This window comes from Sus scrofa, chromosome 10 (genome assembly GCF_000003025.6).
Source record: "Sus scrofa isolate TJ Tabasco breed Duroc chromosome 10, Sscrofa11.1, whole genome shotgun sequence".
Lineage (NCBI taxonomy): Eukaryota > Metazoa > Chordata > Mammalia > Artiodactyla > Suidae > Sus > Sus scrofa.
Genome location: NC_010452.4, coordinates 31,622,857 through 31,646,892, shown reverse-complemented (window position 1 = coordinate 31,646,892; position 24,036 = coordinate 31,622,857). Strand labels below are relative to the sequence as shown.

Below are 24,036 nucleotides of genomic sequence, written 5' to 3'. Positions count from 1 at the left end.
CATTGCTTCCTGCACAAATTCACTGGATTCGATCATAATGGTGATGGCTATTCTGATAATTTTTCTGTTCTTTAAAAGGTCAAGGAATATCCTTCATCAAATTACTTCTCTAGCCATTGAGATTTCTGAATATTTAAAAGCTGATGACCTGTGACTAAAGATAATCCAGAGGTCTTTGTCTTTAAAGAGAAACCTGATGAACTAGTCAGCTGCGTAGAAACTCCAAGAACACCTCCAGTGGACCCTATCAGGGTTCCTGATAGTGAAATCAGTCTTATGCTTGATCTTCAACGCCCTCTGAGCACCCTCAGGACTATGGAATGGGTATTCCCTTTTAACCCAGATGGCTATGATCTAAGCTGTGGAAAACAAACCAAGAGTCCAAAATAACAGAATTGTCACATCCCCAGGGATTGTGGCAATGGTCTCCTCCAGCCACCAGAGGGCTCTAGAAGAAGCAACAACTTATTTCTAAGCCGTCCCAATGCTAGGAAGGTATATCTCTACATACCAGACTCAAATAAAATCTGTAAATTATTTGAATGCTTTTTACACATAGTTTTAAAAACAAATATGGCTCTTCTTAAAGGTATCTGTAGAGTCAGGAGAGTGAAGCAGAAACTGATTCCAGACCTGCTCTTTCATGTGTTTGAAACGAGAGTCAGCAAACTAGAATCCATGGATCAAATCTATCCCACCATCTGTTTTGTCAATAAGGTGTTATTGGAGTTCCCTTGTGGCACAGCAACTTATGAATCCAGCATTGTCGCTGCAGCAGCTCAGGTTGCTGCTGTGGTGCAGGTTCAATCCCTGCCCCGCCCCAGGAAATTCCACATGCCACAGGTGAGGCCAAATAAATTAACAAATAAATAAAGTTTTATTGACTCTTGGTCTACCCATGTATTTGTTGATTATGTAGCTCTCCAAAAGCAGAGCTGAGGGTCTGCAATAGAGATCATACAGCCCAGAAAGCCAAACAAATTTATTAACTACACCTGATAGAGAAGACTCATTCAGCCTCAGTGAGTTTTAGCACTGACATATATTAAAAAATGTGAATAATACATATCCACCTTCTCTATGTCACAGGATAGTAAGAGGACCGAAGATGCCCTTATGAACTCTTTTGAAATAAAACAGTTAGCTATACACCTATTAGAATGGCCAAAATCTAGAACACTGAAAATGCCAAACGCTGATAAGGATGTGACAACAGGAACTCTCCTTCATTACTGGTGGGAATGCAAAATGGCACAGCCAATTTGGAAGACAGTTTGGCAGTTTCTTACGAAATTAAATATACTCTTACCATATTTACCATTACCATCATGGCTCCTTGATAGTTAACCAAAAAAGATGAAAATATATGTCCACACAAAAGCCTGCCCGTGGATGATTATAGCAACTTGATTCATAGTTGCCAAAGTTCAAAAGCAACTGAGATGTTCTTCAGTAGGTGAATGGATAAATCAACTATGGTACATCCAGACAATGGAATATTATTCAGTAATAAAAAGAAAGGAGCTATCAATGAAAAGACCTGCAGGACTCTTAAATATATATTGCTAAATGAAAGAAGCCAATCTGCAAAGGCTATGTACTAGGTGGTCCCAACTGTATGACATTCTGGAAAAGGCAAACGTATGGAGTCAGTTAACAGACCAGTAGTTGCCTGGGGTTAGGAGGAGGATGGGATGAATAGGCAGAGCACAGAGGATGTTTATGGCAGTGAAAGTATTCTGTATACTATAATGATGGAGATATGTCATTATACTATGGTCCAAACCATAGAAAGCACAACATCGAGTAGACCCCAAGATACATGGATTGGAGGTAATAACTATGAATCAATGTAAACATTATAACAATGATACATTATAACAAATGTATCATTCTGGTGGGGGATGGATGCTGACAAAGGAGGATGTTATACATGTTCCAGGGCAGGGAAGATAGAGGAAATCTGTGTGCCTTTCATTCAATTCTAGTATGAACCTAAAACTCTTCTAAAAAATAAAGCCTATTAAAACACAAAAATAAAACTCTTCTTAGTCAATGTGATTGTGGAAGCCAGTAAAAACTGTTTGCCAGCTGTTTCCAGTTTTCACCTTCTGGACACCTGAGAGAATTGTACTTCCTTGCTGTTGGGTAGGACCACATGTGACTAGTTCTGGCCACAGTGGTTAAGTGGAAGTGACATCAATCACTCCAAGCTGAAGCAAGACAGCTCTCTTTTTCCTGACAAACCCAAGCTTGTGACTGCCTTGAATGACAATGATGAACAGAGCCTCCTAGCTGATCTCTGGTGGGTACATAGCAGAGCAAGAAATAAGCCTTTCTTGTTACCAATGGATTTTGTGTATAACTATATAGCTCTGAGAAATCTAATTCTGATAGCCTCATGAAAGAATCTGAAAAAGAATGGATATATACGAATATTTATGGCTGATTCACTTTGCTGAACACCTGAAACTAAAACGACACTGTAAATCATCTACATGCCAATAAAATTTATTTTCTAAAAAACAGGTCTTTCTTGTTCTAACCCATTGAGCTTTTGGGGTTGTTTCCTCAGGAAAATCTATCTCAGCATGGCTGATATGGAGAGGATCATAAGTATGATTTCATATTTGCAAAAGTATCTCTTCTTCCCCCCTTCAGGCAATGATGTGGCACATTCAAAGAAGTACAGCTGATCCAGCCACAAACTTCCAGCTTCACTCACAAATTCCTTCAACATCTAAAGGAGTCTATGCACGTAGTCTGTGGAAACTCTTACTAAAATCTTGGTCTTCTGTTTTCAAGCACCTCAGAATTCCAGAGGGTCTGCTGTCTGTCTGTGTCTCTCCCCACCGCTTTCCCCTAAAAGAACCCTCTTACTCATGTGTGTCTATCATATCTTGGTTCCAACTTCAAGCACTGTGTAGGTGCCTAAGGAAGAGAGTTTTTCCTCCCCAATTCATTTTCTCCCAAGAATCACAGCTTTAGTCCCTTCCACAGAAAGCACAGGAGAATGATTCTAATCCAGCAAAAAGGCTGGAGAAGGTTGTGAACCCCCACAGCTAAAAGTGTTTCTCTCAAGGCAAATCGTGGTCATTTTGGCTAATGTCTCCATATCTATACTGCCCTCTCTTTTGTTTTCTTTCTTGCCTGGTTCAGAAACAAGGTAAGAGGCAGGAGGTCATTTTGGGACCCCTCAAACCCCAGCAAAGACCACCCAGAATCCTTTCAGGAAGTCTCCATAAAGCAGATCACTGATCATGCACTATCCCTGGGCTGTGTGGGAGGGTCCTGGGTGCTCTGATAACCTCAGAAAGTAAGATGTAGTACCCTGGGGCAGCCTCATTCAGGTCTCCAGTTCCCCCACAAGAACATCACATACTTTCACAACCGGTGGGCAAAGGGCTCATGGATCCCCCAGGGCAACCTCCAACCAATTCTAGAAAGCCCCTTGTCTTCTGCATGGTCAGCTTATCTGCTCTTCTTGTCTTCCCATCCAAACCTAATATCTTTCCCTGCTGCACTGATGCAAAAGGAAACACATGAGTACTTAAGGAGAAAAAGGATCAAAAACACATGGGAGAAAAAGGGAGTTCCCTTTGTGGCTCAGTGGTTAACAAACCCAACTATGTCCATGAGGATGCGGGTTCAATCCTTGGCTTTGCTCAGTGGGTTAAGGATCTGGTGTTGCCGTGAGCTATGGTGTAGGTCACAGACATGGCTTGGATCTGGCATTGCTGTGGTGTGGTGTAGGCTGGCAGCTGTAACTTTGATTCAACCCCTAGCCTGGGAACTTCCCTATGCCACAGGTGTGGCCCTAAACAGCAAAACAAACAAACAAACAAAAAATAGGAAAACATCCCCTGAATCTCTCCTTTCAATATCACATGATTTCTGTCCTGTTTATCCTCTAGGCACAGAACTTTGACTTCTTCACGGGGGCTTTCTGGGTGTTACAATGTGCAGCACCCCAGGAAAGCAGCTTTGACCAAGCCATGGAGTTCACTTCTGGGATCTACAAACCATGGCTGATGGTTGGCTCCCTCTGTTCCCTGAATGCATGATGACTGCTTTCAGGGTTGTCAACAAATTCATATGCTGCTACAAAGTCCAATCTACAGTTTTCTGATTTTAAAGAAAAGCAACCTGGAATCTTCTTTGGCCCACTCATTTCCTCATAAAATCCAATGGGTCACCAAGGCTTGTTGCAATGTCTCTTGAGAGCCTCTTCCAGTTTTCTCTACTCCTATCTTTGTTCAGGTCCCTAGCATGTCTTGCCTGGACAATAGAACCAAAGAACTGGTCCTCCTGTCCACAGTTTCCATCCTTTGGGGCCACCACCGTGGTGATCACTGTGCAACACCAACATGGCGATTACCTGGTTGCCTATGGCTGCTCAGCATAGGTAGGGGACAAGGACATGGGTGTTAGTCTCAGGTAAGGGCAAGGTTCAATCCTGAGTCTGCTAACAAGGCAAGTTCCTCAGCCACTCCAGGCTTCCCCTCAGATGGGGAACAATGATGGCACCTACCTCATAGATTTTGGGAGGACGGAGTGGGATAATGTATGTAAGGCTCATAGAACAATATTTTGGCATCCAGTAAGAGCTCAATAAATGTTTATCATCATTTATTGAGCAAATTATGGTTATAGCAGACCATCCAATCCCCTTTTCCTACCAATACTCACTATGGATGTGACTCCTTCACCCAGAGGGTCTCTCCCTATGCTGCCCAGATGCTGCTGGTCCACAAGCCCTCAACTGGAACACTGGAACTTGACTTTTCCAGGCTTGTCCCCGAAATGTAAAACGAATAGGCAGACTATCCTATTTTGAACAAAGCTTTCATTAGGAGGCGATACTCTAAAATCACCCATAGAGATGGTCTGTTGCTTTCTGAAATTGGCACAATTTTTGGGGTACCTAGTCATCCTTATCTCTTAAGAACAACTCATCTTGTTAAAGCTGAAGTATGTGGCCACCCTTAATGCCTATAGGTATAGCCTCCTCAGACTCACCAGAAGGGGGAGTGCTTGCCTAAAGCAGGGATCTTGGCATTCCCTCTTAGGGGGACAGTTATTTGTTCCAGGATTCATAATCCAGAGACACAGGTTTTTTGTTTGTTTTCCGTAATTACCAGAAGCAGAAGCATTTCAGAGCTTGCAGTTCTCCATCCATACTTGTCACACACAGCCCATGCTCGATGTCACTATCAAAATGAATTTTCTGTGATTTGCACAGATCTAAATTCTAATTACAGACTTGAATACCTGAGTTCTCTGATTTCCAAATTGGCAAGGACTCCAATTCATGCTTCATCATTCCCGGTAGCTTATGCAAGTGAAAGCATCACGGTGCTGAAGAGCAAAGACTCTGGAGCCAGGCTACCTGCAGTCAAATCCTACTTCTGCTACTTGCTAGCTGTGTGATCTTGGATAAAATGCTTAACTTCTCTGTGCCTCAGTCCCCTCATCAGGGGAATGGTCACATGGCCATGGCACCTGTTTCCTAGGTTGTTGTGAAGTTTGAATGAGTCAGTTATGCGCAAGTACTCAGAGCAGTGTCTGGTACACAGTGAATAAATACTGTATGAGATTTTTCTATCCCTTTTGCTCCTGCTCTGCAGTTAACAATCATCCTAGAGCCTCCAAGACAAGGAAAAGAGAAGCAGATGCTGAGTCTGTCATCTTGAAGGTAGCTCAGCAAAGGAAACCTTGTTCAGTGGGGTCTACCTGGGTCAAAATTTTCAGTAATGGCCACAGGAAGGGAAGAGGCAATGTAAAATCCACAATGGAAAGGCTGACTTATTTATCCTAGATTTCACTTTCAGAAACTGAAAACACATAAGAAAATGTATGGCTCTAATAACTGCTGATGGTTCATCAATAGCCACTGGGGGACACCACATTGTTGAGACTGTCATTGACAGAGGACCTGCATGGCACCCAGAAATATTGCTCTGCAATTTGAAACAGTCTACCCATAAATCACAAATATTCTTACTTCACAACATGATTTTCACATTCCCTGAAGTAAGAACTCTTTCTCGCCTCTATCATCCCTGCGATGTCTAGCCCCTATTACCTGAGTTCATTTTTATGGATTTCCACTATTTTTCTTTCCAGCTTCTGTGACTGCTTGGGGAAAATCTCAAACTCACTGATGTAATTCTCAGGATGCTCATCAGGATCATAATCGCCGAGCTCAGCTGTAAGCAGTAAAAATAAAGAGAAAGATTAAAAACAATGGGAGCAGAGTGTACCTGGAATGGCTCCTGCCACTCAAAAAAAGAAAAAAAAAGACTTCATCCAGCCATATGTGTTTGTATCCATGGAAAGACTGTCTATAGAAGGTCATATTCTAGTTCAGATTTAACTCTGTAGACCTGGGCACGTGCCACACTCTCTGGGTCTCATCTTCTTCATCTATACGAGAAAGGAATTTAAATCATTATTTCTCAATGGGGCACTACTGACATAAATAATTATTGTTTCAGACCCTCCAAGACATGATAAGACATTTTGCACCCCTACCTTTTAGGTATTAAGCTTTGGTGGCACACCCAGTTCTTGTGACCACCCAAAATACCCCCTAATGTTTCCAAATGCTCCCCATGATAGGAGATGTTACCACCTCCAGTTGGAAACCACTGGGTATTCCTCAAAAATTTCAGAGTTCTTTTTCTCTGAGTCAAAGGGTTCCCGAACTAGAGCTGCCTGCTCTGACATTTGTGCAAGTGTGGTGCATTCAATGAAAAATCACAGCATAAAGACACTCAAGAGGATTGCACTTCAAAACAAATAGATTGCTCTTCAAATTAAAGAGTGTGCATCTAAGTATGGTCGAGCATCCCTGATAAGGTTGTTGCTGGATTCTAACATAGGGTACCTCCAGAGGGTCTGTAAGGGCAAAAAGAAATGCCAGCACACCTCTGGTCACCCACAGGGTCTAGGAAAGGATGGACCTAGGATGTGTATCCATCACAGTCAAAAGCAGTAAAGGTGATGCTCTAGCAGTGGAACTATTTTCTAACTGATTCCACAAGATTGCTAAGGAAAAGGAGCCAGAAGGGGCAAGTATCTTGAACCATAAATGGCTTGGAAAAGTAGATTTTAAAATGGTGGGAAAACTGTATTGGAAGAAGTCATTTTGATCACCAAAATGACTCAGAAGTAGATAAAAATCAATATGCCTTGAGAACATCTGCAAAATCACATCCAGCTCTGTAATTTGTATCTACTGTCCCTTCATTGTTGAATCATATAATGACTGTAAAAGGACAAAACTGGGAGGAGAGCAAAGCTCTTTAAGGCTTCTTAACACAGTTCAAATTACAGAGTTCTTAAAAACCAGCCACAATGCATACCACAGGAAGAAGGACTTTTAAAATAAGACTCCAAATGCCATCAACCATAGAGGGGAAAATCATTAATTTGATATCCAGAGTATAAAATAGTCCTGTTCACTGAAGGACATCACAGCCAAAATAGTAGATCAGATACTAAATTGAAAGAATATATTTGAAAAATCTAAATCTGACAAGGGCTAATATCTAGAATAAGGAAAAAAATCCCTACAAATCAATCAATAAATAGGCAGGAATTCCAAGAGGAAAATAGTCAAGGTATATCAACAGCCAATTCACAGAAGCAGAAACACAAAGCAGTCGTGAACAGAGAGCAGCTCAAACTCATCAGTAACCCAGCTATGTAAATATGCAAACTATAACTAGAAGGTGTCACTTTACATCTATGAGATTAACCAAAAGTTTAGGAAGTCAGATGATTTTATGTGTTGGCAGGGACACAAGGAAACAGAAGTACTTACACCTGTCTGGAAGATTCTTGATGCCTGTAGCTCTTCTAGAGAGCAAGTCATGAGTCTAATAATATGACCCAGCAACCCCATTTCCAGAAAAATTCTGGTTTATATTTTACAAAAATTCTGGGTGCAAAAAACCATATGGAGGCAGCATGGGTGCTCATTGTTGTTAGAAGCCATAAATAGGATGTGGGTGATGTGCCCTACTGGATACTCTGTAGCAATCAAAAGCAACAAAATAGATATATACCCAGTAACATAAACTGATCCCCCAAAAGTTCCCCTTGTGGCTCAGAGGTAGTGATCTGGACTCATGGGTTCGATCCCTGTTCCCACTCAGTGGGTTAAGGATCTGGCATTGCTGTGAGCTGCTGTGTAGGTCACAGATGAGGCTCAGATTTGGTGTTGCTGTGGCTATGCTGTAGGCCAGCAGCTGTAGCTCTGATTCGACCCCCTGCCTGGGAACTTCCATATGCTGCAGGTGCGGCCCTAAAAAAAGACAGACAGACAGACAGACAGACAGACAGACACACACACACACACACACACACACACACACACACACACACAGATACCCCAAACAGTGTTCCCAGCATAAAAAGGAATGAATGAGTTCCATAGCCCCATTTAATTTATGTAACTTTAGAGTATATAGGCACAAAACAATACTGGTCGTTTTATAAGGCTGTATGCCAAGTCAAAGATACATCTGAATCCAGTAATGTTGCCTTAAGGATGGAGAATAATGAAAAACGGGAAATCAATTAATCAATAGATGGGCCTAAAGGGGCCAGTGATGAAAGTGGGCCATGAGCTAATGAGTCCTACGTTTCCAAAGAAACACAACATAACATACCTACACATACACACAAACACACACATCACACACACATACACATGCCCCTGTGAGCTGGCTATGGACCTAAAGATTAAGGAGATGGTATAACCCAGTGCCTGCTTTTCTAATGGGAATGGACCACCCATATGAAACTAGGTCATGATCAAAGCAAATGTCAGCTTGCACAGTGACTGGGGAGGGCAGGTATTGTCATGGGTACTTCTCTTTGCAGGAAACATGAGGTTCAGCAGACTCATTCTGCTAAACATGATCACCAAGTAGCCTGGCAAATGGCTGCAAACTAAGAAGAGAAACACCATGGAATCTGCACAGGGTTGTGGACAAGGTCGATGTCAATGCCACCCCTATCACCTGCCTGGCTTTCTTGTTCCTTAAAGCCTGCTTTTCATTCTGACTTCACCTGAAGCAAAAGGCAGTTTATAAATGACTAAGGACTTCTAACTTGCAATGTTGTTTTCCATACCAAGAGGAAATGGGTAAGCAGCCTGGGGTTCTCTCTCTTACATGCAATGTTGAGGGTGAATTTCAGCAAATAACATGCAGCACATGGGATGGCTTGGTGAGAATTTCAAATGAAGATGAAATGAAATGGGGAAAATTAAATCGAATTTAATTTTCAGAAAATTCCAAAGAGTTGAAGCAAAAGGATGAGTGTGATTGGGTGACAGTAAGTGTCAAGGGCCAGCATGGCCATGGCATTTCCCCTGTTTTGGCGAAAAATCTTTTTTTTAAGAGAGATAAAAGACCCTTTTTATGAATATTTCTTCTTTACATTTAAAAAAATTTTTTTATTAAAGTATAGTTGATTTATAATGTTTCTTCAATCTCTGTTGGACAGCAAAGCGACCCAATCACACACAGTTCCCTGTGCTGTGCAGTAGGACCTCGTTGCCCATCCATTCCAAATGTAACAGTTTGCATCCACCAACCCCAAACTTCCTCTCCATCTACTCCCTCCCCCCGGCCCCCAGGAAACCATAAGTCTGCTCTTCTTGGCCTTGATCTGTATCTGCTTTGTAGATAGGATCATCTGTGCCATATTTTAGATTCACATATGAGGGATATCCTCGGGTATTTGTCTTTTTCTTTCTGACCTCACAAAATAATTCCATTGGTAGCAACATGGATGGAACTAGAGATTCTCACACTAAGTGGAGAGGATTCTTTCTAAAGACACTTGAGATACAGGACATTACACCTTCAGAATCAGCTCCTTTGGGAGCCTTCCCTGACCACCCTGGCTGGGTGTGGGGCACTCCCGGGGGCAGAGCTGGGACCCATGGGTCCCTCTATTTAGACATTACCACGAACATCTTCCTGACTGTCTGTTCATTGTCTGCTTCCCGCCCCTGACAGGGACTTCACATGGCAGTGCCTGCTGCCCAGAACTTTTCGATAAATGTTCTGAGAACACATGAACAAAGAAATGGATGAGACAGGGAGTTCTGGTCGCAGCTCAGCAGAAATGGATCCGACTAGTATCCATAAGGACGCAGGTTTGATCCCTGGCCTTGCTCAGTGGGTTAAGGATCTGGCATTGCTGTGAGCTGTGGTGTAGGCTGCAGACACAGCTCAGATCTGGCGATGCTGTGGCTATGGGGTAGGCCAGTGCCTATAGCACCAGTTCAACCCCTAGCCTCCATATGCCGTGAGTGTGGCCCTAAAAAAACCAAAAAAAAAAAAAAAAAAAAAAAAAAGAAAGAAAGAAAGAAAAAGAAATGGATGAGGTAATGAACCAACCACCCTTTTCCATGGACAGAGATAAGGTATACACTGGGGCAATTCAGGCAAGGGCTCTGGTTCACTTAACATATTGAGAGGAGAGCTTACTGTGTGCCAGACATGGGAGGAAGGAGGTGAAAAAGACCTTCAGTCCTATTTCCATGGAATTTAGATTCGACATAAGGGGCAATGCCTAGTCAGCCCCCAAACAACACAATGAGATAATTTCAGATATAAGTGCTTAAAAGACAACAAAACAGGGGCATGAGAAATAATGATGTGTGGAGAGAGGCTACTAGATGCAGGGTTTATTACCAACCAGGCAAAGGAGATTCTTGTTCCTTAAGAAAAGTCAGTGAGTCAGCCCCCAGCTGAAAGGGATAGGGACAGATGTAATATGGAGAAGGGGAATTTTCCCCAAATTTCTGATTAGTTCAAAAATGGATTGCAAAATCACCTTTGAGACCCAGGTGAAGTTCTCAAACAGTCCACAAGGGGTTGTATAAGGCTCTAGAAGTCTCAGGGTCACTCAGTGTCACTTGAATGGGCATGCTCAAGGCTTGGTAAAATTTATCTTTAATATTTTTCTCAAAGTAAAACAATACATAGTAGTAGTCCAGGAAGACTTCTCGGAGGAAGTGCCATCTGACTTCTGAATATCTAGAAGGAGCCACACACCCACCGGGATTGAACACACCAGGCAGAGGAGATAAGAAAATCCTGCCATGATGCTGTTTTTAGAAGGAACAGAGAAGATATGTGTACCAAGAAGTGATATAAAGAGATCCCTATGGTTTTATGTGTGTTTGTTTTGCAATTTGTGTTACAAAAGACAATGCATCACATGTATTGAATATGCTCACTGTTTTCAGAATGTACAGATAGCGAAACTCTGGGTGGCTGCCTGTTTTATATGCCCAGAATATACTGAAGCTCAAAACATGCTCCTTCAAAGAGCACTAGCAAACTAGAAGTCAATAAAAAGTCACATGTCCTATGCTTTCTAATCACTCACTCCACACTCCCTATCACTCTCTGTAAGCATAAGCAGTTCTGACAAAGCAGATCTTTATCTGCATTTGTAATGATCTCTAGAACTGCTGTAATATCGCCCCGAGCAGCAGAGAGAGGACTTTATGAATCCAGCTTTTACTGGATTTGCTACAAATGGCCCATGGACATGGCTGCTTTTAGAGCTGAAAGGTTTTTGGATTTTTTTTTTCAGGCCTTCCAGTCCATTTCCATCTCTCCTCTCTGTGTGTACAGTTAGTGCTAATAGCAACAAGGAATAAAATATAGGGCCTGAATCTCTGGATGGAGCCTTTGTGGCTTTATTTCAAACATAAAACAGGATGGAGAGTTTCCCATTACAGATCCACACTGAGCTTGTCCTTGGGGAACTGACCATCATTCACTAATGCCTAAATGCATCCTGAAATCCTCTTGTGCCAGACTGCTACTCAGATTAGCATTGATCTGCTTTCCCCTTATGGAAGACAGTGCCTCTAACCAGGAACTTGCAGACTTCCCAGGGAAGAAGACCCACGGGACCTGAACATCCCTGAGCTCCATGTAAGAGAGGCAGCTTTCAGAAGCACACACTCTGCCTCGGGGTAGGTGGAAGAACTATTTCCCACCAGGGTATCATTGTCATTCTGACTTAGAACTTGGATATCTCCACGGGTTTCAACACTGCTGCCAAAATCTGCCGAGGGGAACTGGGATGCTCCCAGGGGAGGGGAGAAGCAACACAGACTTGAATTCTCAGAAAGCACACACAGCTTTGTCCTGGGAGCAAGTTCACAGCACAGAGCATCCTGTGGGGGCAATGGTGAGTGACAGTGAGACCTACCCAGGAGAATGATGGGTGTCCCTCTTAAGCTGTGAATGAAGCTTGGAATTGTGATCAGAGAGACGATTGTGCCCCCATCATAAGCTCCTTTGTTATTCCAAGACCCTATAAAGGTGGCATTGGTCACTTGGTAATCTCTCCCTCCTCCTTTCCTGCCTCCCTCTCTCTCCATCCCTCCTCTCTTCTCCTATCTCCCCTCCCCACCTCCCCTTCTCTGTAAACATCTCATCAGCATTCATGCCACCTGGGTCCCCCCAAACAGGTCCAGCTGCCTCCCAACTGGCTCAGGGGAACAGAACACCTGAGCAGTTCTTCACTTGGGTCCAGGGCCCAACCCCATGGTGATGCTTTGCCTTGGGCCCTGCCTTCCTGTTTGTTTGTTTGTTTTTCCTCACAGGTGGAAACATCCAGAAGCCAACCTTGTGTCCTATGCACTTCCTGCTTCCCACTGCTCTACCCTCTGGGGCTTAGGTCTCATGAAATCTTCGCACAGCAAGTGAAGGAGGTATGAGCATCTCATTCAATCCCTGATGACACTGAAGCTTAAAGAGTTTAAATCATGGTCTGCGGTGAAACCGTCAGGAAAGGGGAGTATGGTTCAAATGGAGGAATGACAGGCTGTGAGGCTGGTGCTCTCTTCACCATGCTCAGTGGCTGGAGAAGCTGAAGAATTAGACCCAACTGCATGTGCCAATATATACACATACCACTCGTGTGAATATATATGTACAAATGTTTCGACACTTCACTGCAAATGTTTGAAATGATACCTGTTTGACACCTACCTTCCTGGACATAGATTCTACCTCAATATACCCATCATGCCCTGCGCCTGGCAGGGGTCAGAGCTCAGTGCCTAGAACACCCCATATCCCTTCAGAGCTTTCTATTTTTTTATTTTTATTTTTTGCTTTTTAGGGCCGCACCTGCTGCCTATGGAAGTTCCCAGGCTAGGGGTCCAATCAGCTGCAGCTGCTGGCCTACCCCACAGCCACAGCAATGTGGGATCTGAGCCACATCTGCGACCTACACCACAGCTCACGGCAACCCTGGATCCCTAACCCACTGAGCAAGGCCAGGGAACAAACCTGAATCCTCAGGGATCCTAGTCAGATTCGTTTCTGCTGTGCCACGAAGGGAACTCCCCCTTCAGAGCTTTTTATAAAGTCACATGTTCTGGCCCCTTTGAGAGACTCTGAGCTCAACCTGGGGACCCCGAAGAGCTCTTATAGAAGCCGCTGTCACCACCCAGCCCAGCCTTCTACTAGGATCCCACTGGTTTGGGAGGGAGGAGGAACAGGGGCTCCATTGCCAAGTACCAGCCCTGCCTGACTGCCAACCATGACACAGGCAGGATGGGAGCAGGTTGGGGAGGAGGGAGGCTCTGAACAGCACAGGCTCTCCTGTCCAGGACAATGTGGGGGTGGGAAGCCATGGCCACACTTACCTTGAACGATGCAGGCACCCAGGTAGGCAGCATCTGAAAAGGAGCAGAGCAGTCGACCATGGAAAATATCCCTTTTAATCTGCAGGTACAGAAGGTACCTGCAAAACAATAGGAGAAAGAGTCACCCTAAGTTTTGGCCGAGGTCTCAAGAAGGGACTGTTCATGCTCCATCCCCCGCGGTTACCAGAGCCCCACCCAAGCTCCTCAGAGGGGAAGCAGAGGAAAACCAAGTTCAGAAAATCTGAAGTGTCAGGCAGCTTCCCAAACCTGGTGTGTGGCTGGCCCTTTCCAAAGAGACATGGGAAGGACCAAGGGAAGCCACAGGGCCCAGCAGCTACCACCCCCTGCAGGAAGTCCCGCACGATGAGAATCATACCCCCGACACCAGCTCCTGAAGCTCAGGCTGCCCAAGTTCTCTGTGAAATGAGTCAGGAAACGGGCTTGGTATATGGAGACCAGGCTCCAGGGCAGACAGACTCATGTTAATCTTTTTTTTTTTTTTTCATTTTTAGGGTTGCACCCGCAGCACATGGAGGTTCCCAGGCTAGGGGTCAAATCGGAGCTGCGGCTGCCAGCCTACACCACAGCCACAGCAACGCCAGATCCGAGGCGCATTTGTGACCTACACCGCAGCTCAAGGCAATGCTGGATTGCTAACCCACTGAGGAAGGCATGAATCAATCCTGAAAAGACTTGGTTTTGAGGCCAGGAAGCCAACATATCCCCAGCTAGAGCTGGCCTTGGTTTAGAGTCCTCTCCCCTCTCCAGGGACAGCGATGGCGAACTCTGGTGACCACAGGGCCAGGCAAGCTTGATACTGAGTGACATGGGCTGGGGGCGGGGGTCGGGAAGCAGAGTGGAGCACTGGCCCCCTTGAAGGGGTCACCGCCGTGCAGCTCCAGCCCAGCGCCCCCAAGGAAGACAGCCCCACACCACCAGCTTTTCCAGAGCATCACAGAGACAGTTTCAGAAGTGAAATCCTTTGCATTTTAAATGTTACAGCAAAATCTATTTTTGAAAACACTGTAGTGCCAAGCGAAAAATATGCATGGGTCTGATTGGGGGGTGAAGTAGGGGATAGGCAAGTTTGCAGCCCCTGGCTCAGGTGCGACTTGTCACTGTCCCCTCTGTGCCTTCATGCTGGTTAAGCCTTCTTCAGATCTCCTCATGTTTCTTAGTCAGGTTGATTTTTTTCACTGAAGGCTCAGGGCTGGGGTCTATTGTTTCTGATTAAAGTAATTCTGCAGATGGGTACAGATCCTGTTTATTTTAGAGTTTAAGTCTCAAAAAGCAAGCTTTTAAATTTTTTTTTTATTTTTTTCTTTCCAGGTACTTGGGGCTCAGTGGGGCACCACCAACTGGTCCCAGTCACTACCTTGGGGCTAAAGTAACCTGATTTTTTTTTTTTTTTAGAACTTTAAACTTCTTTTCTCTTTTTCTGGCTATACCTGTGGCATGTGGAAGTTCCTGGGTCAGAGATCAAACCCATGGCACAGCAGTGACCCAAGCTGCTACAGTGACAATGCTGGATTCTTAACCCACTGAGCCACCAGGGAAATCCTCAAGTAACCTGATCTTCATTCGGCCTGAGAAGCCTCCTGCACAACCCTGCTCAGAGGGTGTGACTGAGGTGCTCAGATGACTCAGGTGCTGCCACCCACCCCAGGGCACTGGAGCTCAGCATCTCGCAACACACAGAAGCACCGAAGAGTCCAGCACTCTTGTCTGATGAACCTTTATCTCACCATTGCTCTGTGCCATGACAGTATCAGGCACTGGGGACACAGTGGAGGCTCAATGATACTCTCTGTCCCCAACTCTATGGAATTGTGTGCAGGACATGAAGAAATTTCTCATCTGGAGTTTGTGTGTATTTTGTCAAAGAACAGTATGACACTTGGTAGACAAGGGCCCAGAATATCTCCCTAAACTGCCGCCTCTCACACTTCAGTGAACACGTGAATTGAGATGCTGTGAGAAGGCAGATTCCGGTTCAGTGGGTCTGGGTGGGGCCCAGGAGTCCACAGTTTTAATAAGCTCCCCCGAGATGCTGAGCTGCAGGCCCGTGGACCACACTTGAGTAATCAGGTTCTAAACCAGAGGCTCTCAGCCTGACTGTACATTAGAATTACAGGGGTGGGGTGGGGGGAAGGCTTTTAAACAATATCAGTGTGGACCCCACAGCAGGCCCAACTGAATCAGAATCTGGGTCCTCACAAAAACAAGTACATGAGTGTTCACAGCAGGATTATTCATAACAGTTGAATCATGGAAACTGCCTATATGCCCATCAGCTGACGAAAGGACAAAGGAAAGAAACATATCCATCCAGTGGAATATTATTCAGCCGTAAAAAGAGGGAAGTACTTACTGATTCATGCTACAACACAGATGAACCTTGAAAAAACCCTGCTAAGTGAAAAGCCAGACCTAAAAGGCCACATATTGTATGATTTCATTTGTATAAAATTTTCAGAAGAGGCAATTCTATGGAGATAGAAATGTAGCTTAGTAGCTGCCAAGGGCGGGGGAGGGGAAACTGAGGAAAGGACCACCTTTGTGCTAGTGGTGATCAAAATATTCTGAAGTAGATAACAGTGACAGTGGCACAAATTCATGAATATACTAAACCCATTGAACTGTCCACTTTAATATCTGCTGAAAGAAACAACACTTTTGAAAATCCAATTGCTTTCGCATAGCAGTTCTTCGGCCTTGACATGCTTTAAAATTACCTGGAAGGGAGTTCCCGTCACAGCTCAGAGGAAACAAATCTGACAGGTATCCAAGAGGATGCAGGTTGGATCCCCAGCCCCACTCAGTGGGCTAAGGATTGGTGTTGCTGAGAGCTGTGGCGTAGGTTGCAGATGCCGCTCGGATCCAGAGTTGCCGTGGCTGTGGCTGTGGCCTGCAGCTGTAGCTCTGATTCGATCCCAAAGCCTGGGAACTTCCATATGCTGCAGGTGCAGCCCTAAAAAGCAAAAAAAAAAAAAAAAAAAAAAAAAAAAAAAATTACCTGGAGGGCTTATGAAAATACAGACTGAGGGCCCCATCCCAAGTCTGGGGCAGGGGTCAAGTTCCCAGCTGCTGCTGCTGCTCATCCGGGGACCTGACTTGGAGGACCATGGCCCTCAACCATTCAGAACACCAAATCACACAAATACTTGAAATGATGAAATAACTCTCTCTCTTTTTTTTTTTCTTTTGGTCTTTTTAGGGCCACACCCACAGCATTTGAAAGTTCCCAGGCTAGGGGTTGAATTGGAACTGCAGCCGCCAGCCTACACCACAGCCACAGCAACACAGGATCCGAGCCACGTCTGCTACCTACACCACAGCTCACAGCAATGCCAGATCTCCAACCCACTGAGTAAGGCCAGAGATCGAACTCACGTCCACATGGATATTAGTTGGGTTCGTTACCACTGAGCCATGATGGGATCTCCTGAAATCTCTCCTTTCTTAAAGACTAAACTACCAGATCAAATGCCATCAAGTTTCTTTTCTAAGTATGGAGTGTATGTATGGAACAAAGCATTTTTCCCAAGTTTTGGTGAGATTAGTAGTGAAAATAATTATTTACTGATGAATGAGAAGTTTGGGTTCTGATCCCATAACTCAGAATGTGAGTTTGACAAAAGCTTCCTGAGAAAAGAAAATCAGCTTTTACAACAGCTGAGTTTTGGGCTTTGCTCATAATAGTGAACTCTAGAGATAATCACAGATTATTATGGATTTCACATAATCCACTGAGCCTTGCAAATGGCTTCAGATTCAGATACTCATTTTTAATACAATAGCCACCAATAATAATAAAGATGATGATATATTTTTCCTTTAGTCTCACCCTTCCCTTCATGAAAGAATTAAGCAACAAAAATACAAGAGCATCTGCGGCAAACATTATTATGTCACCATTAATAATAAGCTTCTCTAGGTAACATGAATTTAAAAATCGTTCTAACTAAAAAATTTAAAGCCAACATGCTTTTATTACATTCAGTTGTATATAGCACTTAGAAAAGTCACAGAAAGCTAAAGGATTGGAAGATGAATTTGTAATTGAAGAGATAAAAGAAGGATTAAAAAATGATTTCAAATGTCCTTTTTGGTAAATATTTTTGTTGGTTTGCTTTTTTTTTTTGCTTTTTAGGGCCACAGGTGTGGCAGAGGTAGAATTGGAGCTACAGCTTCTGGCTCTCCCCAGGCTAGAGGTAGATTTAGAGCTACGGCTGCTGGCCTACAACAAACACAGACACACCAATGCCAGATCCAAGCTCCGTCTGCAGCCTACACCACAGCTCATGGCAATGCCAGATCCTTAACCCAATGAGCGAGGCCAAGGACTGAACCCACATCCTCATGAATACTAGTTGGGTTCTTAACCCATTGTTCCACTATGGGAACTCCCTGAACTGTATGCTTTGACATGGTGAAAATAATTTACCTTATGTGGATTTTACCTTAATTTTTTTTTAAAAAGCCACCAGCCACAAAGCATCGACCACCACTTATAATGTCCATTATCTACTTCTCCCTCCTTTCCACACACACACTCTCTCCCACTGCCAAGTGCAAACCTCCACCAATGGCGACACACAGGTCAATAACAGAGAACAGCTCCATCCCAATGTCACCTTCTGCCACTGCAGTGGAGCATTACTGGCTAATGACAGAGCCCAATATCCAAGAGCCTAGCACATGCCCCCACACACAATGGTCAGAGGCACCTGCCTTTGCTTCTCTGCTGTACTCGGACCATGCAGATTATTTTGAAAGATAACTAGACACGATTATTTTTTTTTTCCTGGTCACCAAATCAGAGCCTCATTAAAGGCTAAGCACACACAGGCTCTTCTCCATCCACTGAGTTGGCCATCCTGGTACCCCGCTCAGCTGGCATTGGCTATGGCTGTTCACAGAAGCCAAATTCCCAGAAAGGGGACTCTTTGCACGTGGTCCTGGCAGAGGGAGACCAGGAGGGAGGAGGCAGGAGAACCGCAAATGGCAGAAAGTTAGGCTAAGGAGGGTCTATAAGGAGATAGAAGCCAGCCCAGGGGGTTGGTCACTTAGCAAGCAGAATGCGGGATGACACACAGTCCATTCTGTCAAGGGATCTCTTCCCTCCCAGGGAAGCTTAGATTCAAAAGACAGGTCTGGGGGCCTGCGCTAGATCTGAATTTGCCATCTCCTGAAGACAGTTATCTTCTCTTTATTTTTAGCATCCCCCGCCAGATGTCTTCAGAGAGCACCTCCTCCTTATCCCCACTGCTTTTCTGTGCAGTTAATTACACTCCCAATGACAAGGGCTTGAAAAATCCCCAGACAATTAACAGCAAGAGAAACATCCCAAGCCGGAACGCTGAGCTGAGCGCTGGCTTGGTGGAGACACTCTGCTCTCGAGAGGAGTAAGACTCGGGGGCCCTGGCTGGCTCAAGGTGCATGTTCAACATACAAACAAACAAAAAATACCTGGTGAGCTCTTCTTTAATCTTCAAGGGTTCGTGTGGGTAGAATTTCACTCTAAAGCACATGGTGTATGGTGGATGAGCTGAAACATCATAAAGAAAAAGCATGAGAAAAGCAGCAAGAGACCATGGACTCAAACACACACAGGAGACTCAGCCATGAAGCCTAGCTTGGGGGGAGGGGTGGTCTTCTGAAAGAACAGATATTATGCCCAAGCAACAGTGACCACGGAACTCAATGGAAATGCGTGACAAGACGCTGAAAGCAGACACGGGACATAGGCAATCTAGTCAGGACACCTTTCCACGTCACAGCACTTTCCTTCTTTCTGGGTCATGGCTTCAAAATAACATTTTCTCTTCTGATTCTTCCCACCCCCTTCTGAGAGATAAATTTTTCATAAGTACCATTCAGGGTTTTGGCCCAGTGAAATATCTTTTAGCCTGTGAGGTGGAAAAATGTCATTGCACATGACTAGTTTTCTGAAAGGGATGAAACTTTTGAACTGAAATCAAGATTTGAAAAATGGAGTCAGCCATACATAGACCCTACTTTGTACAATTGTTGTATTATCTTAGTGTTATCTATAAATGAGGCAGTTTTTAGCATGAAAAGAAACACATTTACAACTTCTTGCTTTATCTGAATCAGGATAGCACTATGCAGACTGAAATTTTGGTTGAGATTCATGATTCTGGAATGTTCTAACTGCATTAAAATACCCAGAACTCAATAACAAGCTAAGAGGATTCTATGGGATTTCTTTCTCTTTCTTTCCTTCCTTCCTTCCTTCCTTCCGTCCGTCCGTCTGTCCGTCCTTCCGTCCGTCCGTCCTTCCTTCCTTCTTGCTTTCTTGCTTTTTAGGTCTGCACCCACAGCATATGGAAGTTCCCAGGCTAGGGGACAAACTGGAGCTGTAGCTGCTGGTCTACACCACAACCACAGCAATACGAGATCTGAAGCGAGTCTGTGACCTACACCACAGCTCACAGCAATGCCGGATCCCCGACCCACTGAGTGAGGCCAGGGTTTGAACCCGCATTCTCAGGGATACTAGTCATATTCATTTCCACTGCACAACAACAGGAACTTCCTCTAAAGGATTTCTGATACCTTTAATTATAAAACCACTGTTTACACTTGCAATATTAACGTAGAAAATGCACACTAGTAAGATGCATTCATATTTCAGTTAGTATATAAAATGAGCATCTTAAAACCAAAGATATATAATGGTTAGTTAGCATTATTATTTCTATGTATCTGACCTACTCAGTCATTATTTGCCTCTGTTGCTTGGGATCAGCTTTAAATCTACACTCAAATGTGAAAATGAAACAACATCCTATTCTCCCCCAAATTCTCTTTCATAATAAGCAGGGGTTAAATTGCCGGCCAAATTCTACAACTATTCTGTATGTAGACACATTCTTTATGTAGAAAGGGCTATCTGCATCAAATATGGGTGTATAATGAGGATAATTTAATATTCTTTAAAAATAATTCTTTAAAATAGTTTGAAAGAAAGCATCCAAATCATAGGAAAACACCACAGCATCTTGCTGGAAATCTCAGCAGAGGAAACTGATTAAAAATACACCCACCCAGACACACAGATGGCAGAACCCTCCATTCAATGCTCTACTTCCCTACCAGAAACTAGTGAATTTCTTAACTGAGTTGGGTGCTCCTAATCTGACCCTGTGTTCCTTAGATTTAAGAATGGGAACATTTTCCTGGAACACTAGGAGAAAATGGACATCTCTTATACAGCAAAGAAACCATGAAGAAAAATACAAATAATTCTTATTGTGATCTTTCACAATATCTGGAAACTCAGTTTTGACTCAAAATATTTTATCTGTACGTATTCCCCAGACTTCTTTTAATTTGCTTAAATCACCACCTCTACAGAATGAAAAGTAATGGCATTTTTATTAAATTATAAAACCTTTGGAGGGTTCTTAATAGAAAAGTTGAGATAGTTTTTATAAGAGCAACAGAGCAATAAAAAAATGAAAATGGCATAAAAGGGAAGACATTTTTCTTTCTCTTTCTTTTATTAAAGTTTCAAAATCAATACATGTTTAAGCACAACCAATGAAGCTAGTGAGACAGACAGATGATAGATGATAGACACATAGATGGACGATTGACAGACAGATGACACTTTCTCTTTCACTTTCGTTCACTTCGTCTCTATTCCTGCCCCTTCTGTCCCCACCCCACCCAAAACTCTCCAAGCACTATTAACAACCAGGTTATCACTATTCTTCCCCACTTTTGCCATCCTCATACAAAGCATATGCCAACATGATTCCATAGGTAATTTTAAAATATAATTTATTCTCACAAAATGAGATCATACTGCATAGGGTTCTCTTGCTTTTCTCATTTAACTCCATATCCTACCCATCCGTCTAGGGTAGCAGACATAGACCTAACTATGGTCTATAATAACTGCATAATAGTTCATATGATACATTAGAATTGACTCAAGTATTCTTTTTAAATCATCATTCAGGCTGTCCTGAATGCTTGTCTTATAATCTATATATACAGAGAGATTATAATACATAATCTACATATATGAATTCCTTGCATTATAATCTATAGATGGATAGATGCATGTATTTTTATTTCACATATCATTAAATATTTTAAGTATCATTAAAGACAGATATTTTAATACAGACTCCCAATATTTAAATCTGAGGGAATAAAATGAACTGAAGGCAAATAGGATCATAGAAGGTGGACCCAATGAGAGCTGTCATTTTCTCTTCTATCTGGTCAGCGTATCTGCTTGCCATGCCCTAGACTGGCTTCAATAGATATCTGAGATCACTGGATTCAAACTGGTACTTGCCTTCTTCCTCAGGGGACATGAAGGGAGGTTCAGAGGCAGCTCCCCAGGCTACCATCTTTGAATACCCTGCCTGTAGGAAGTCATTCCACCTGGCCATCCTTGTTCTAAGACCTGGGGGTCCAGAATGAGCTAATGCTTTTCCCACATGGAGAGCCCTTCTGTCATTTGAAGACAGCACTTCTGGTCCTTCTGAGTCTTCTCTAAAATAAACATCCCAGTTATTTTAACTGCTCCCCCTATGAAACAGTTGTGTGCCTTCGCCCTGGGTATATTCTTATCTCATCTGTGTTTCCTCACGCACGGGGGCCCAGGGGTTGTCACAGGTAAGGAGACCATCACCAGCCTCACTTTGGACATAGTTGTTGCTCCTCTTCAACAGCCTCATCTCAATGTCAATTCACTCTGAGTTTACAGTAGACCAACAACCGTAATTCTTTTCATATATGTTGTTGCTAAGTCATACAGAATCACTAAGCTCCTGGCATCCCCCTCCATTTCCTGGATGTGGTCATGGAAGAAATCAATACAAGGTACTAGTGACACACTCACCACTAGACCCCTTATCAGAGAAGAGATGAGAGCGGGTAGCAGAAAAATCAGGAGGTGGCACTCTTTAAGTCTGAAATTTTCTATCCTTTTTTTTTTTTTTTCTTCCATCATATATACCCCTACCCTGTCTTTCCCTCATATTGATCTGGCATCATTGACCCCATGTTGCCAATAAAAGCAAAAGTTTTCCTTGACATGACCTTGACATAGTGAACCACAGGTAGCACCAGGGACCTGTGCCGACAAGAAGCTCAACCTCAGCACCTGAGCCTGACAAAGCTACTGTGGCAGCGGCCTTCACCTTGAAGAACTCACTGAAGGCTCTGGCTGCACAATTATATTATAAAACATGGGGTGGGAGAGGTTGGGAGTTTGGGGTTAACAGATGCAAACTGTTACCTATAGAAGAGATAAACAACAAAGTCCAGGAGTTTCCTGGTGGCTAAGGATCTGGTGTCATCCCTGCTGTGGCTCAGCCCACAGCTATAGCTTGGGTTGGATACCTGGCCTGAGAACTTCTGCATGCTGTCAAAAAAAAAAAAATCCTATTGTATAGCATAGGGAATTATATTCAATATTCTGTGGCAAACCATAATGGAAAAGAATTTGAAAAGGAACGTATATAAACTGAATCATTTTTCTGTAGAGCAGAAACTAATACAACATTGTAAATTCAACTGTATTTCAATAAAATAAAATTTTTTAAATTATAAAGCAAGTAGTTAAGCTAAGAATGCTTCTTCACAGATTGGAAGAGACATAAACAGATAAATAAACCCCCCTACACAAAAAAAAATGTTGATCAGTTATGGATGATAAGATTTATGAGGGTGTGGGCCTGTACGTCTTGTTCAGCTTCTTATCCCCAGAGCTAATTATTGATAAAGATTGACTTTCTGTCTGTCTGAATGAATGAATTATGATCCCCAACTTTTTTTTTTTTTTTTGGCTGCCCCATGGCTTATGGAGTTCCTGGACCAAGGATCAGATCCCAGGCACAGTTGCCACCTAAGCTGCAGCTGCAGCAACACTGGATCCTTAACCCATTGGGGATGGAACCTATGTTCCAGCGCTCCCAAAACACAACTGATCCCATTGCGACACAGTGGGAACTCCAGTGATCCCAACCTTTGAGGTAGATGTGAAGGCAAACAGCCAGGCCCAGCCATCACATTCATGCCATCAAAGTATTGGTTTAAAAGGGCAATAATCTGAATACTACAGCATTTTCTAGGACTTAATAGTTTGAAAATCTCAGGTCCTACAACTCAGCCTCTGTCTTTCAACATCTGGAACAAATTCAGGGACTCTGGAATTGATTAGAACAGCCGCTTCTATCAAGAGGATTAATTAATTCCATTAACAAAAAATTTTTGAGTCCTTAATAGGGATCAGGCACAGATTTAGACGTGAGTACAATAAATTCTGTCTGTATGGAGGACACATT

At 43.4% G+C, this 24,036-nt stretch overlaps 1 protein-coding gene across 9 annotated transcripts in view; it reads right to left on the bottom strand.

The window, feature by feature from the left end:
• The window catches only part of FRMD3 (FERM domain containing 3), a 407,251-nt gene that overhangs the window by 101,457 nt on the left and 281,758 nt on the right, over nt 1–24,036 (bottom strand). For 8 of the 9 annotated variants that reach the window (XM_021064660.1, XM_021064663.1, XM_021064662.1 and 5 more), the window contains 3 exons: nt 19,175–19,253; nt 13,703–13,800; nt 6,086–6,209 (listed from right to left, as the gene is read on the bottom strand). In XM_021064660.1, the coding sequence (XP_020920319.1) occupies nt 6,086–6,209; nt 13,703–13,800; nt 19,175–19,253 (301 nt within the window). The remainder of the gene's footprint in view (nt 1–6,085; nt 6,210–13,702; nt 13,801–19,174; nt 19,254–24,036) is intronic. The other variant, XM_021064668.1, reaches the window with a different exon arrangement.